Raw genomic sequence first — 16,930 nt, 5'->3', positions numbered from 1 at the left:
AGCAGGATTCTGTTAGTTACTTCTACTTGGCCATTTCCTTGGGGATATGCCACTGATGATTTTTTGTGCTTGATCCCGCGCTCCTAGAGGTATGACTCGAACTCTAATCCAATAAACTGGGGCCCATTGTCTGATACTAGGACTCGTGGTATCCCGAACCTCATCAAAATATTGTCCATGAACTTTATGCAGTCTTGTTGATTGATTGTCCTTATTGCTTTTGCTTCCACCTATTTTGTCATGTAATCAATAGAGACTAGTAGGTACCTGAGGTCTCCTTTGGCCCGGGGGAAGGGTCCCATAATGTCAACACCCCAAACAGCGAAGGGGATAGGTGACAGGACTGAGGATGGTAGGACTGGGCTGATCCGGGACACATTGCTGAAGATCTGGCATTCCATGCACTTTTGATGAATTCTATTGCATCCTGATGAATGGTTGGCCAATAGTAGCCTTGTCTTATAATCTTATGAGCTAGCGCCTTTGCAGACATGTGGTCTCCGCATATCCCTTCATGTACTTCTGCAAAATAGTATTTTGCTTCTTCTGGGCCAATGCATTTCAGGATAAGAGATGAGAAGGTCCTGCGATAGAGTATTCCTTCTTCGAGGAAGAACTTGGCTGATTTTGCTTTCAACCTTTGAGCTTTTCCTTTGTCTTTTGGGAGCTCCCCTTTGTCCAAGGAGTTTATAAAGGGAGTCATCCAGTTTTGACTGCTTTCTATCTCCAAGATCTCTTCGGATTCAATGGATGGTTTGTGGAGTTCTTCGAAGTAGATTGAGCAGTCCAGATCTGATGAGTTCCGGACTAGTTTGGATAGGATATCCGCTTCTTCATTTTCTTCTCGGCATATCTGAAGGACTTGGTGGCTTGGAATTACAGCTAAGTAGCTCTGAACCAGTGCTTGGTACTTCGCCAGAGTAGGGTCCTTTGCTATGTATTCTCCATTTATTTGCTTGACCACTATTTGGGAGTCGCTGTAGATTTTTAAGTCTTGGACCCTTAGAGTCCTGGAGAGTTTTAGTCCTGCGATCAATGCCTCATATTCTGCTTGATTGTTTGTTGCTGGGAAGCTGAAAGATATAGCTGTCTGAATCTTGAATCCTTCTGGACTCTTGAGTATGAGTCCGGCTTCTGACCTCTCGCTTATTGAAGAACCATCTACTTTTAAGATCCAGGCTCCCGAACTTGTTTCCTTTTTTGGCTCCTGATCCGTGTCCATTGGTTCCGGATCATGGTCTGGGAAGTTGCATTCGATTATGAAATCTGCAAGTGCTTGAGCTTTGATGGCAGTCCTCGGGATGAAGGTTAAATTGAATTGGCTCAACTCCACAGCCCAATTAACAAGTCTTCCCGAGGCATCTGGCTTGTGAATTATTTTCCTTAGTGGTTGATTTGTCACTACTCTGATTTCCCTCCCTTGGAAGTAGTGCCTGAGTTTTCTTGAAGTTGTGACTAAGGCAAAGGCAAACTTCTCCAATCTTCGGTATCTTGTTTCTGCATCTTTTAAGACTTTGCTTACATAGTAGACTGGTTGCTGTGTTCCATTCTCCTCCCTGATTAGGGTAGCTCCTACGGCTTGTGCTCCTGTTGACAAGTATAAGTAGAGAGGCTCTCCTGGCTGAGCTTTAGTGAGGACTGGTGGCTGAGAGAGGTCGGACTTGATTTCCTCAAATGGTTTTTGGCAGTCCGGACTCCAGTTCACCTCTTTCTTGTTGGTTGCTCCTTTGATTAAATCAAAGAATGGTAGGCACCTCCTGCTAGCTTTGAGACAAATCTCCTGAGTGCTGCTAGGGATCCTGCTAGCTTCTGCATATCTTTTTGGGTCCTGGGAGCTTTCATCTCCTGGATTGCTTTTATCTTCTCTGGATTGGCTTCTATGCCTCTGTTGCTGATCATGAATCCTAAGAACTTGCCTGCTCCTACTCCGAAGGTGCATTTCTCCGGATTCAGCTTGAGTTGGTTTTTCCTTAGATTGTCAAAGCACTCCTTGAGGTCCTCCACATGCCCTGGTACAGTTGTTGATTTTGAAATCATGTCATCGACATAGCATTCCAAGTTTCTCCCAATTTGGGACTTGAATATCTTGTTCATGGCTCTTTGGTAAGTGGATCCTGCACTGGTAAGCCCGAAGGGTAGCATCACATAAGCGTAGACTGCTCTGTGAGTTATGAATGCTGTTTTGGGGATGTCCTTTGGGTTCATCCTTATCTGGTTGTATCCAGAGAAGGTGTCCATGAAACTAAGAATGATGTGTCCGGAGGTGGCATCTATCAGTTGATCAATATTTGGGAGATGATACAGGTCCTTCGGGCATGCGTCATTCAGATCAGTGTAGTCTACACACATTCTCCATTTGCCGTTGGATTTCTTAACCATGACCACATTAACTAGCCACTCTGGATATTTGATTTCTTTGATGATTCCTACTTTGAGCAGCTTTTCTACTTCTTCGTCAATGGCTCTTTGCCTCTCCGGAGCAAAGTTACTTCTCTTCTGTTTTACTGGTTTTCTGTTGGGATTGACATCCAAGCTGTGCATTGCTATGAACTCATGTAGTCCTGGCATATCCCTTGGTCTCCAGGCAAAAACTTCTCTGTACTCCCGGAGCAAGGACACTAATCTCTCCTTGAAGGACTCCTCGAGTCCTGACCCAACTTTCACTTTTCTGCTAGAATTGCTTTCATCTACCTGGACTTCTTCTGTTTCAACCGCGGCTTCAATTTTTGCTTGTTCTTTGTTTGAAACCATTTGATGAATTCGGGCTTCAGAGTTCTTCTTTAGATAGAAGTTTGCTTGTTCAGGTTCTTTGGTTGCTTGCATGGTAGGACTAGCTTATTCTGGGACTTGATTTGCCTTGTCTACTACCATGACTTGATTGCTTGCCAGTCCCTCTGGACTTGTTTTGTTTGCTTCTTCTCTTGTCCGGGGTCGGTGCTTCTTCATGCTTTGTTGCTTGCGAAGGATCGTAGCCTTCCTCTTGTTATCTTGATGGGTTTCTGCCATAACTAAACCCTGGTTGTAGCATGTTTCAGCAACTCCACAATCTCCTTTAATCTCCCCGACTCATGTCGGGGTTGGGAATTTGATCTTGAGATGGGAGATTGAAGTTATCGCTTGCATCATGGTTAGTGCTGATCTGCCAATAATACCGTTGTATGAAGAAGGAGCATTGATCACATAAAATTTGATAACATGAGTCACTTGGTTATGAGTAGATCCAAAAATGACTGGCAGATATAAAGTTCCTTGGATCGGGACTAAATTGTGGCCGAAGCCATAGAGTGGGTCCTCCCGACATTCATTTGAGCGGACGCTCCCTAACTGCATTCTATCGACTGTGTGCTTGAAGAGAATATTTACCGAGGAGCCATTGTCTATGAGCATTCTTCTTACTTCATTATCAAAGATGTCCAGAGTGACAACTAAAGCTGCATTGTGATGAGGGTTGACTCCTTCGTAGTCCTTGCTGCTGAAGGATATCACCAGATCTGGGAGTGATTGGATTGAGAGCACTTCTTCGCTGAAGTCCGGGCTCCGGGGTAGGGAGTAGGATCCACCTAGGACCACATTGACTACATTCTTTCCTCTCTTCTGTGCTTCCCCTCTGTTGTCCCGGACTAAGTACTTGTTCATATTCCCCTTCTTCACTTGGTCCTCAATGAAGTACTTGAGTGATAAGCAATTCTCAGTCTTGTGGCCATGGGTCTCGTGGTAATCACACTGCCTATTATAAGGCCTGCTTTTCGGAGGAGTTTGCATTAGTTTAGGGGGATAATAGAAAGGCTTGTCTTTTACCTCTTTCAAGATTTCCTCCTGGGTCATGTTGAGAGGAATCCAGTCCGTCTCCTGCTTTGGCTCCCGGGGCTGCTTCGCGGGTCCTGGGTCACTGCTCGACTCCTTCTTAGGACCAAGTCTCTGGAAAACCGGAGTAGTTTGTCTTTCTTGGCTTTGGTTGCTTTGCTTGAATTTCTTATCTTGATGGTAACCCCCTTTCGGTCGGTCATCAGCGTTTTTACTCCTGGACCCCCCATTCCGGGTCATCCTCATTACCTGGAGCACATCTGTTTCCTTAATGAATCTGGCAGCCATGGAATAAGCTGCTGCCAGACTTTGCGACTCCTTATTGATTAGCTCCACTATATATCTCTCATTGTGCTCTGGGTCCAGGTTTCTCTTGAAAATGCTTAAAGCTTCCCTATCATCCAAACTTGAAACTTTATTGATTGCTTCCTGGAACCGGCGCATGTATGCAGAGAGGGACTCATTGTCATGCTGCCGGATTGTCTCCAGGTGACACATGTGCATTTCGTGCATTTTGTTTGCCCGAAATGTTCGAAGGAAGGAGGCTCGAAATTCCTTCCAAGAGTGGATGCTGCGGGAGGGGATTCTGCTGAACCATCTCTGGGGCCCCCCTTAAGACTTGAAGCGAAGAACCTTGATTTCGTTAAATCATTGTAGTAATATATCTACGCTATCTGCTCAAAGTAGTTCAAGTGCTCCTCCGGGTCTCCTAGTCCATCGAAGGAGTCGAAGTTGTAATGCTTCAAGTTCCGCTGCCGGGGGATAGCTTCCAGGGAGTGGTTGAATGGAGTTAATGTTTCTCCGACCTCTACTCCTAAGTCTCTGTCCATCTTTCTCTACAATTCATAGATCATATCTTTCAGGTCCTTCTGCTTCTCTTCTTCTTCATCATCAGAAATCAGCTCCGGAGTAGGGTCTCTCCGGGTTCTTTTGCTCCTAGACTTGGCCAATAGCTTCTCTTCTTCCAGCTGCATTCTCTTTTGGATTTTTAGCTCAAGCTTTGCTTCTTCTTCTTTCCTGATTTGCTCCCGGACTTCTTCCAACTTTCTCTCCTTAGCAGCTTCTGCTTCTTTCTTGCTTTGATCTTTTTTGCTTTTTTCCCTTTGGCTCCAATTCGGTCTAACATAGACCTCTTTGATTGTTGGGAGTCCCCGGACTCCTCCAGTTCCTCCTCTAGTTCGGCTTCTTCTTGGAGCTGGGTCTGCTGATGCCTATATAGTCTTATTGCTTCTACTAGTTCATCGCTTGTAAGGTTGGCCATGTGCTCTTCGGCTACCGGGACATTGGTGTACTTGTACTGATTGAGCTCTATGAGGGACCTGGCATCCCTGGTGTTTATAATTCTCTCCACTACGGGAGTGTGTAGTGGTTGCTCCTGGAATGTTTCTCTCTCGGCTCCTGGGTCGAGAGCCTGGGAGTGGTCCGGCTCCTGGACCTGAGCACTAACAGATGGTCTTCCAGAGGTATTCTTTCCTGGTCTTGCCATTTCTCAACAATAACAACAACAAATAACAACAATATGCCACAGAGAATATCGGTCTAAGGTTGCTTTATGAAATTTGCAGAAACTACCCAGAATAACAACAAAAACTAACAAATAGCTTCATGGGAGCAGTTTAAACAATTCCCTGGGACTACTCAACGATGTAGTATAACACAAATGCCATATTCAAACTAGAGTAATAACGATTAAAACTAATGATAGCTCACACAAACGTGGCTTAAATCAACAAAACGGGCTCACACAAACGTGGCCTAAAATAACGAGCACACACAAACGTGGCTGAAATAAACCACATTCATGCTTATGGAAAAGGTTGGTTGCTGGTTCTTACAAGTTTGAATAAATGGACTCTTTGAAGAGTTTGTTGATGAAGGTGAATCCAGGGGCACCGAGACCCAAGGATGGAGCGACCCCTCCTTCTAGTGCCAAATGATAACTCCTGGTGGCGGGGCAGCTCCTTCGATGCCGTCCTGGATCCTTCGCCGCTGTGGAGGTGTAGCTGTGGTTGGGTTCCTACAAAACAACACCAGAAGGGGGGTTGGAGTCCCGCGGCGCCTCCGGCGTGAGAGTAAGAACTAGCTTTTTGGGAAGATGGTGATGAGTATGAATGCAAGGTGGCTGTGTGTGTATATGAGTGTGAAAGAATGATTAACCCCAAAACCTCACCTTCTTGGGATATTTATAGCCCAAGGGTAGGGTTTTGGGGTTGGTACCTTTAGATCATAGCCATTGGTTCTGGGAGCGGAGGACACCTGGCTGGGGTGGATGCTTTACACGTGTCAGTGCGGGACTGGCTGAGGAATTTTATGAGGATCCTCTGAAACGTGCCCTGATTATTCCCATGATTGATGTGTGACAGTTGTCCCCATCATGTGCCTGGGCCAGCGTCTCACGTGCTGGGATTTACCAAGGTTAGGCTTACGGGACTGAGCTGGTCAGGACTGATAGTGTGCGGGACTACTTCTCCCAGGAGCTGCGTGGAGTTAGGAGCCTAGGAGTAGTCCTTCCAGGAGCTATATGGAGTTAGGAGCCTAGGAGTAGTCCTCCCAGGAGCTATATGGAGTTAGGAGCCTAGGAGTAGGCCTTCTAGGAGCTGTATAGAGTTAAAAACCTAGGAGTAGTCCTCCCAGGAGCTATATGTACTATCAATGACATCATTATTTAAGTCAAAACATTCTTAACCAAATCATTACTCAAAATCATTTTATAACGCTACAGATTACAGGCAGTGATCAACCGCGAAGTAATTCCGAACCTCGCGGGGTTCTAACAAATTTTAGTTGGAATCCCTAGGAAACTTTTAAGCCTAATATAATAAGTGGGAAAGGGACTTGCGTCTTAGTACAATCCACCAATCTCAAGAAAACATTATTTTGTTTGAAAAGAAATTATCTTTTATAAAACTGATACCAGGGATAAATTACAAGGATTTTAAACAATGGAGTTTAAATTATTAATCAAGGATTGGAGTTATGGAACTCTTATCAGAAATGAATTAACTTCTCACTAGCAGGGTCATCAAAGATGAATATCAATGGTTTATCAACTAAGTAAGAAAGTATTGAAAAAGAATCATAACAATAATCAACAAGATAGGGATCCCAAATTTTAAGGGTAATACATGGCATATATCTAGTTATAAAGTTTGGGTATGATAATAAAGAGCAATGAAGAAATATAAAGTTGGATTATTGATATCTCAAGGTATCAGGGGTATAGGGATATAATATCAAATCAATAGGGTTTATGATCATGGAAATTGAAATATTGGAGCTTACAAAGGTATTTTGGTATGGTACAAGCAATCGAAGTATATCAATTATAGGTATTAAGTCAAGTTGTGGCAAGACGTAGATAATTGAATGATCTTTATTAGTGCATAATGAACTTGGAACAATTATGATAATCACATGCATGGTATAACATTTGTAACATCTCAATTTAAGATTAAGGTACTTTCATAAAAATAGATTTGACAAGGGAGAGACACTTGCAATATATCTTAAGAAAAGTTCAGAATAAACTTGCAACATATCACAAGAAGGTTGAATGACACTTTCCTTAAAGAAGGCTTTATCTAGAACTCGACTTGGATTAGGAGCAACCGAGAGCACTACTCGACCTTGACGGCAAGCTTCCTATCTTGACTTGATCCTACACAATAATAATAACTCTCTTTATAAAAGACTCTTATAAGAACAATCGACGCTAATGTTAATGCACAATTCGACTCCAAGTAGCATTTAGTGTCCTATTTCATATAAGACCTCAAATCAACATACATTACTATATATTATCATTATTAAACCTTGGAGCACATAATCACAGTTAAGTATATGCAATTTATTAACTATAATTGGTGCATCATTGGGCATTTGAATGATCTCACTCATCTAATCTCCACCAATTGACAAGCATAGTGCAACTTTACTAGTCTAAAAACCTGAAGTGCCTAAGCTTGGTAATCTCATTTATCTTGACCATACCTATGGACTTACCTTCTACTGACTCTTATCTACTTGTAAACACTAAGGCCTACCTAGGCCTCGCTCAAAGAGTTCACAAAACTAAACGCTAAGTCATACCGTTTTCATTTGCATTCCCTTGGTGACACATTATGTGATTTAGGGTCTTTGACACCCTTCCACTCTAGGTCTTCCTCCCAAACTATCCCACTGGATTCTTAAGACCTAAATCTAACTTATGCACTTTGAATGACACCAAGGTCTAACCTAGGTCTCCCTGGGCCTATCCATAAAGTTGACACAAATCTGTTTGGTGCCTTAAAAACTACCCTGTTTTTGACTTACTTTTAACCATTTATTTTAACTCTAAACCAACATATTTGGACTTGAAAACCTTCTCCAGACTTCCTAGTATCAGTACTAGTCAAGGCCTAATGAGAGCCTATACATAACATTATTTATGACCTCTAAACTACACCAAACCTTAATTGTCCCTTGTTTTGGCAGATTTGGCGTTTCCGCTTGTGCACCTCACTAAACGGTAGGTTTTCTTAAATCTTTTGCCCCTGGACCCAAAAATACATCATGTCCCAACTCTTTGTAGCTCGGGCGTACCAAGGCCTAATAATTCCCATTCAAAACTTACCTATAACTAATGTGCAAATCTGGAAAATCAAAGTGTCTTACTCTAAACCCTTCCACCTTAACTCACACTTTAAAATCAAGCACTCAGCCTTTATCCAAGCAACCCTACTGCACTAATACCCTCAACTAATGCCTCAACAAGTGTTGAGATCATTCATACCCTAGTCCACCTTTATGCAAATAAATTACCAAAAATAATGCAAGTTATCAATCATCAACATTTCGACTAAACAAGGGAGATTACTCCTTATAAATTCGACTTTTAACACTTACCCTACAATCATGGTCATGCACATTAACTTACCTTAGATAATTTTAGCAAAACAACATGGTAACAACTCCTAATATGCACAAACAAATTCAAAATTCAAGGATTTAAACCATACATGCATGCTTTCAAATGAACTAGTGAAATATCATAGTTTTTCATCAAAATCTCATTATAAAACTAGCATGCAAGACTAGAAATGGCTATATCAAGAATGATCACTAACATGCAAAGAGTTTTATCAAGTTTCCTTTACAGAAATACATGTTACTAACACATAGGTAATGTATCTCATGGAGAAACCCTTGGATTCACAAGAATCAAATGTGTTCTCTTGAGTTCAAGAAAAAACACAAACATGCAACCATTTAGCATCAACTTCTCAACATAAAATCTCTGGGAAGTGAATAAACTAAGCATATGGAGTGAGATTATACTAAAAGAAGGTAGAAAATGGTTGAAAAATGGAAGAAATGGGGGTGGTGGTGGTTTCGGCTGAGAGGAGGGGGAGATAAAAGGAGAGAGTGGAATGGTGTGGAGTGTTTGAGTGTTGGAGTGAGTTTAATCATCTCTTTTTACTTTTATACACATGTAAGAATAAGTGGACTTTGATTTTACCAATTTACCCCTCTCCCACTTAAAAGCAAGATTTGCATGCAAGGTTAATTAAGTAATTTGGCTAGTAGAAGAGTGGTTGGAAATTCCAATGGTACCCTTGTCTTTGTATTGGGAGTAGAACGCATGCATGGGTAATAGAGTAATTTGCTAATTAATATTCAAATCAATTACAAGAATAAATTTTATAAATAAAAATATAAATCCATAATTTACAAGAGTGGTATCATAAAATAGTCTAGAATTTTAGGAATTTTATAAGATCACTTTTGAAATTTATTGATAAAAATATTTTTAAAACGATTTTTCTCATATTAAAAATTGACTCTATATATCACATAAAAGAGCAAATAATACATTTCCTGCTTTCAAAATTTTAAATAATTTAACACAATTATTATGCACCAATACAATCACACAAGCACATATCCATATAATTTTATAAATGACTCCATTACAGTTATAAAATATTCAATTAAAGATTAAATGGAATACCGGTCGTAACATCTTCTCCCCTTAAAGGATTCTGTCCTCGGAATCTAAGAGAATAGGTGAGGATACCGGGATCGCATTTAAGACTCTAGCTTCCATGTTGACTCTTCAACTTTGGGATTCCTCTATAGGACTCTTACCAACCTCACTGACTTATTTCCAAGACTCTTCTCTTTCCATTCAAGTATTTTAACAGGTTGCTTCACATATGACAAATCTACCTGAATTTCTATCGGTTCATACTCTATCACATGGTTGACATCCAGATTATACATTTTAAGCAAAGACACATGGAATACATTATGAACATGCCGATACTGAGGCGACAGAGCTAATTCGTAAGCCAGCTTCCCGACTTGATTCAAAATTTCAAAAGGACCTATATATCGAGGTGCTAGTTTCCCATTCTTCCCAAACCTAGTCAACCATTTCCATGGTAAGACTTTTAACAATACAGCTTCGCCTACTTGGAAACTTGCATCCTTCCGAGAAGGGTTTCGTTGCCTATCTTGAGTAGCAAACAATCTTTTCTGGATCGGTTTGATTGTCTCTTTCATTTGTTGGACCAATTGGGACCTAAAATCTTTCCTTCTCCGACTTCATCCCAACTTGTTGGTGATCTGCATTTTCTTTCATATAAGGCTTAGTACGGCGGAATGCCAATACTAGAGTGATGGATATTATTGTAGGAGAATTCCACCAGTGTTAAATGATCGTCCCAACTTTCCACAATATCGATAGCATAACTTCGTAACATGTCTTCAATTGTTAGTATAGTCCACTCGCTTTGACCGTCCGTTTGCGGATGATATGCCGTGATCATGTTCAACTTGGTGCCAAGACTTTCTTGGAATTGTCTCCAAAATCTTGAGTTGAATCACGAATCTCGGTCTGAAACTATCGATACAGGTATGCCGAGACCTAACACGATTTTGCGCACATACATGTGAACCAACCTATCCAATGAAGTCTTCTCTTTGATTGATAGAAAATGCGCCAATTTTGTAAGGCGATCAACTATAACCCATAAGGCGTCGTGTCCGGATTTTGTTCGAGGTAATCCCACTATAAAATCCATGGCAATATTTTCCCACTTCCATACTGGAATCTTTAATGGCTGGATTAAACCACTCGGTCTTTGGTGTTCCGCTTTTACCCGTTGACATGTATAGCATTTGTTAGTCCCTTAACAATATGACAAGAATTATAGAAGGGGGGTTGAATGGAATTCTTGAAACTTTTTCTTGAAATAAAATGTTCTAACTCAAATATAAATATATGTGTATTGATTAGCACAATGCGGAATGAAAACTTAAGTGAATCAAGACACAAGTAATTAAAAATAAGAGTCTTTCAAAATTTTCTGGTGGATTTGAATTATTCCACCAGAGATATATATTATATATCGAGAGAACCCTGTGTGCAGAAATGCTCATAGCTGCTTACAACAATTGAACTTCTAAGTCTACAGAGAAATGCTAAGAATCCTGCTTACAAATATTTCTCTGCTTTCTTGCTTGGATTGATAGTGTCTTAGTTGCTACTACTTGGTTTATATATATCACCAAGATTACAAAGTAATAAGACAAGATAATAAAACAAAAACTATCTAGTCTATTACAATACTACTTCATTACTCTATTCCAGCATCTTTGAATATCTTCATAATAGCATGGAAATGGCAATGCTTCTTTGTTCTTGAAAACCCAGTTAAATAGACTACCACATTCCATTTGCATCCACTCGACGAATGTGACTGTGTTGTCACTGTAAACAGATATTTAAATTCTTTATCCGTCGGGTTCATGATCATCCGTCGAGTTATTGATCATCCGTCGGATTGTCTATTTGATCATCCTTCGACTTCAATGTAGGTTATCCGTCGGGTAGCAAACTGGCACTTGACTTCATTTCATTTATGCAGAATTACAAGACATCATCTATGTACAATTAATCAACCAATTCTGCATATCTAGTTGAAGTCAACATGACTTGAATACTACTTACAGAATCTATACAATGGTGAATGCAGAAATGTGCTACAAACTTATTGTTACATAATCTACTCACTCGAAGGATAATAAGTCATCATCCGTCAGGACTATAATGAGTCATCCATCGGGACTATAAATCTTATCCATCGAGTGCTACATTATTTCACCAAGTAAAATCTACTAAGGTATTTTGTTCATGAAATCATCAAGTACACAACATATACACAACAATCTCCCCCAATTTATGTCTACTGGAATTGTAGCCATAAATTAAGAGTTACTTGATGATGACAAAACACCCTAAAAATATACCTTTAAGAGAAAGTAGATATTACTGAAAAGTGCTTCAATTAACAAAAATGTACAAAGTTTTGCTCACAGTCATTTTTCATGATGCTCATCTAGCCTGAGCAGATTTGTCTAGTTTCTTGAAGGTCTGGATCTCTTTCCAAGCTTTCTGTTGTTTTCCTCAATCTGATTTTGGAGCTGCCTGTGGAATTTCAGTTCATCAGATTATGAGAGATTTAGCTTTTCTTGCATTTCTAAAAGAGTCTCATTGCTAGAGATGCTCAATTGGTCTTCTAATCTGAAGAATATTCTCACACCTTTGTCATCTATGAACTCCATCAGCCAGTAGGGCCTTAGATGCACTCTTATCCCTGTGTAAAGGATGATTAGAGTCTTTGGGAGTGCATCTTTAGCTCTAACACTGCTTAGTTCTTCAATCTTCTTCAATACCAATCTTCTTGCAGTAATGTTGAACCCAAAGTTCTTCCTAAAGGATGAATAAACTTTAATCAGTATGGTTTGGCTTTCTTGAAGGATCCTGTGAAGAGGCCACTGAATCTCCTTTCCTCCTTTGTACTTGAACACTAACCTTTCAGGTAGGTTTCTGTATGCATCAATTCCTCTCACTTCATCTAGTTCATCCAGATAGAGGTTTAGATCAGAAAATTCTTTGATGTCACACAAGTACAGATAGTCTCCCTTACTGACTTTAGATTGAGCTTTGACTTGAGACTTGGATTTGAGAGGTGACAGCTTCACTTTCTTGACTGCTCTTGACTTTGTTCTTTTTGGCTTGCTAAGGATTGGTAGATTGAAGTCAGGAATTGGTATATTCTCCCATTCTATTGGCTCATCCTTGGGCACAATAGGTTCACCATGAATATTCCTGTAGGGATCCACCACCTTGATATCTTCAAATACCATAGAGGGCTTTGATGTTTGAGTTGAAGATGGTGTGGATTCCTTAGGAAATTGATCTTCCAATTCCTTGTCAACAATATCCAGTTTCCTTTTAGTTCTTTTAGCCAATTCCTTCTTTCTTGGAGATTTCTTCTGTAGTTCAACTTGCTTCTTTGATACAATAGCTTCATATGGTTGAGAAGGAATTTGTTGTGATGAATTGACAACATGTAGCTTGGCCAAGATAGTAATCTGCTCTTTCTTTTGTTTAGTCTTTTTAGCATCCAGAGCAGCTTGCTTCTTTTCCTGCTTCAATCTAGCCTTTTCTTCTGTCTTTGCTTTAGCAAATTGAGGCTGTCCAGCCACCACACAAATTTCTTTCCCATTTTTGAAAATCTTGGCAATTCTCCATTTGGAAGTTGAATCAGCTGGATCTTTGTATAAAGCAATTGACCTTGACAGAAGCTTCTTCTCATCAGGCTTAGGTGTCTCATACACAGTGTCCAAAGGGTTCTTCAATGATGATTTTGAGTAGTTTACCCTTGGTTTAAGAATTATTTCAGCCTTTGGAGATTTGATGCAGGAAGACTGTCCTCTTTCCAGATAGTTCATGCTCATCTCATTCATACTAATTTGCTTGACTTGAGAGTGATGGATGGCTGACTTAATTGGCTCCTTGACAAGTTCAAGCTTCTTTTGTATTTCTTCATCAATCTTCTCCAAGTTGACTAAACTCAACTTTTCCTTATCAGCTGCTCTTAAGTTGGCTGCTGCTACATTGATCAGATCTATACTATCTGTAACTGATGGCTTTGAGATAGTAATTGAAGGTACAATTACTTTAGTGATTTGAATTTGAAGCCTCTCCCCCTCACTTGATCCTTTCTCCCCCTTTTTGTTATCATCAAGTTGAGCAGAGGAGGGGGTTTGAGCAGCCACCAGTTTTTGAAGTAGATCAGTATGTTGGGCTTGATGGAGATGAATGGCAGTTAAAGATGCTTCCATGGCTGACATTCTTGTGTCCAAGGCATCTATCTTGGTTGACAGATCAGAATTTTTCCTTAATTGCCTCTTGATGTCAAGCATTGTAGCTTCTGGAAGTTTAGAATCTATCCTGTCTGAAATAGCCTTTTTCATCTCCTCAATATCATTCTTCATAGTATTCACATCTCTAGCATGCTGGAAGCCCTGGATTTGTTGAAGTTGCAGGGAGGCTAGATGTGCCTGAAGGAGCTTCTTGGTGCTGACATTGGTAGTGGTTTGAAGAGCAGTATTGGTATGATTAATTAGTTGGATCAGGGTTGTCTTGAAGTAATGCTCATCACAGTGCTTTGAGAATGCCCATGATGGCATACCTGACCTTGAACTTGAGCCTACTTCTCCCCCTATGTCCATTGCTTCATCTTCACTATCCCCACTCCCATCTCCAAAGAAATCAGCTGAACCACCAGTCTCATAGTCCATATCACCAGTTATAGAAGGCAAAGCTGTGATGGCATCCTTAGCTCTCATGATAGACTGTGTGGTATGCACCAAATTCAGCGTCCTTTCTGCATTGTCGTTGCCCTGTTTAGCTAGAAGTTGATAAGCTGGAACAGGGTGAGTAAATGCCTCAGCATCAAGGGAAGTGGAATCTATAACAGCTTTAGGATGCTGAGATAGTCGTTCCCTGTCTGCATCCTGGACATTCATTGACTCACTAGCAATGACATACATCCTTATTACTCCAGTACCTGCATTTCTCTCATTTTCTCTCTTTTGTTGCATCAGGGTCTCACCCTGGCTCCCCACCCTCACACCCTCACCTTCACCTACTAAGGTGGGACTCCTCTCACACTCTTTTGCCAATCCTGAAGAAATGAATTACAGATTTTCACTCATTTCCTCTCTTTTTTCCTGGGAGCAACCCAGACTGTCACTCAAAACACCCTTCTCTCTCAATCCTAAGAGTGACTGTACAACCACTAAATCTTCTACACTTAAAATAATTGAAGTTTGAAGATGTGTAGAGATACTTGATGGATGAGTGATATCCATCGAGTGAGTGGTTTTGCTATCTGACGGATAACTGCTGTTAGACTTATCCGTCGGGATACAATCACTACTCGAAGGATGAGCAATATCCGTCGAGAGAGTAGAAATGAATGAGCTGGGAATAGAAACTATTGTTGACTCTGTGCTGATTGAAGATATTTTAGGCACAGATGACACAACAGTTCCTGAAAGAATTGGCAAGTGAGCCAATAAATCATCTAAAAGATGATGCTCACTTGCACTAGATTTTGGCTTCCCCAACAGAGTTAAAGAAGGGGAACTAGGAATTAAGGTGTTTATCATATCCACATCCAGAGAATTTGTTGGTGAGTTTGGTGTTTGAGGTGCTTCTATAACTAGAGATTTTGGCTGTGACTCCACATTTATTGGAGCCACATCAAACTGAATTTGTGAAGGTGCAGTGACTGTGTCTTTAGCACCAGTTTGCACATTGTGTGTACCCTGTGCATCCCCAAAGGTTTTTGATTTCTTCTTTCTGGCATAAGTTTGGGGTGAGCTTGTGTCCCTAACCCTCTTGGTCTGTGCTCTTGGTTGAGTGCTTTGTTCAATAGCTACATCCTTTTGGGAGGATGCAGCTAGAAATGAGCTTTTGTCCTTTTTAAGCACTGCAATTTATTGGGAAACTGCAGTGTGGCTAGGCTAGGATTCACTCAACTCTCCAACCTTATTCTTGGGGTTTCTTTTATGTTCACCCCTTCCCTCACCTAATTTACCCTCCTTCACACTCCCCTCTTTAGCTTTAGTGGATTTTTCAACTGGCATCTTTTGGGAGATACCAGAGAGGGCTTTTTTTGGTTTGGATTTTGAAATAATTGTAGGTTTGGCATCTTTGGTAGGCAACTGTATGGTCATTGACACAGTTTCCATAGCCACACTTGCACTCAAAGAAATTGTGGAGGTTGGAATAATTGTAGGGATAGGTGAACTTACCTCACTTACCTGAGGTGCTTGCATTATAGGAAAATAGAACATTGGCACATCCTTGTGATGATTGGCCCTGTTCAAATCTGCAATGAGCCTTCTCTCTTGAACCCAACAATTTAGTTTGTTGTTAGGGTTCTCAAGCACAATCTCTTCATAGAGGTGGTTAGCTAATAACATAAGAAATCTAGCATAATACACATTCTTACCTCTTTTATTTAACTCTCCTAATTTAAAACCTAACTCAAACAAGACAAGGTCACTAAAATTGTAGAATTTATCTGTAACTAGCATGTAGAGCATGTTAAGCATGGAAATATTCACTGAATCAAAATTACTGATCTTTCCTGAGAAAACCTTTGTAACTACATCACACAAGAAACTCCACTCTTTTCTAAGACCCATTCTCCTAATATCACTTAGTTTAGAAGTAGAAAGTGCATAGTGCATGGAATTAAGCATATTGATTATATCAGTGTCAGTGTGTGGTGAAGTCACATTGTTATCAGGAATTTTAAAACATGCTTTTATCACATCACTATTGATACAGAATTCTTTACCTTTATGGTTAGAGTGATGGTCTTGTATGTGGAGTTGTAGGTAGCAGTGGTCCACATCTCTTCAACAACTTCACAGAAGATTGTGGGTGATTCCAGCATGGCATAGTTGAGCTTGCAACTCTTCACAAAGTCCATCATCTTGTGATAGTCTCCAGATTGCTGAATACCCTTGCTCACTAGTGCGGTGAAATTGTTCTTCTCATAAATGAACCCAGTTTGAGACATAATCTTTACAACAGGTGCCATTATTAGAGAATAAGAGCTTGAAGAGAAAGAGAGTAAGTGCTTTGAGAGAGAATGAAATTAGAGCAGTTGAATTGAGAATGATAAAAGAAAAGCAATTGCAATGAAATAAGCTTTTATACCATCTCAAAAATAACTGATAAAAATAATAAAGTAAAATAAAGTAACCAATAGAA

The 16,930-nt window shown here is 40.3% G+C and overlaps 1 protein-coding gene across 1 annotated transcript; it reads right to left on the bottom strand.

The window, feature by feature from the left end:
- Window positions 1-256: 256 nt before the first annotated feature.
- On the bottom strand, window positions 257-2,823 carry LOC141690090 (uncharacterized). Its single transcript, XM_074494702.1, has 3 exons — window positions 2,377-2,823; window positions 1,917-2,307; window positions 257-1,725 (listed from the first exon to the last, which is right to left on the bottom strand). The coding sequence occupies exons 1-3, from the start codon at window positions 2,821-2,823 to the stop codon at window positions 257-259; spliced, it is 2,307 nt and encodes a 768-aa protein (XP_074350803.1).
- Between the last annotated feature and the right edge of the window lie 14,107 nt (window positions 2,824-16,930).

The sequence above is a fragment of the Apium graveolens genome, chromosome 2, assembly GCF_009905375.1.
Source record: "Apium graveolens cultivar Ventura chromosome 2, ASM990537v1, whole genome shotgun sequence".
Taxonomy (NCBI): Eukaryota; Viridiplantae; Streptophyta; class Magnoliopsida; order Apiales; family Apiaceae; genus Apium; species Apium graveolens.
Note: the sequence above shows the minus strand (reverse complement) of the source record. Positions and strands in the feature narration are given on the sequence as shown.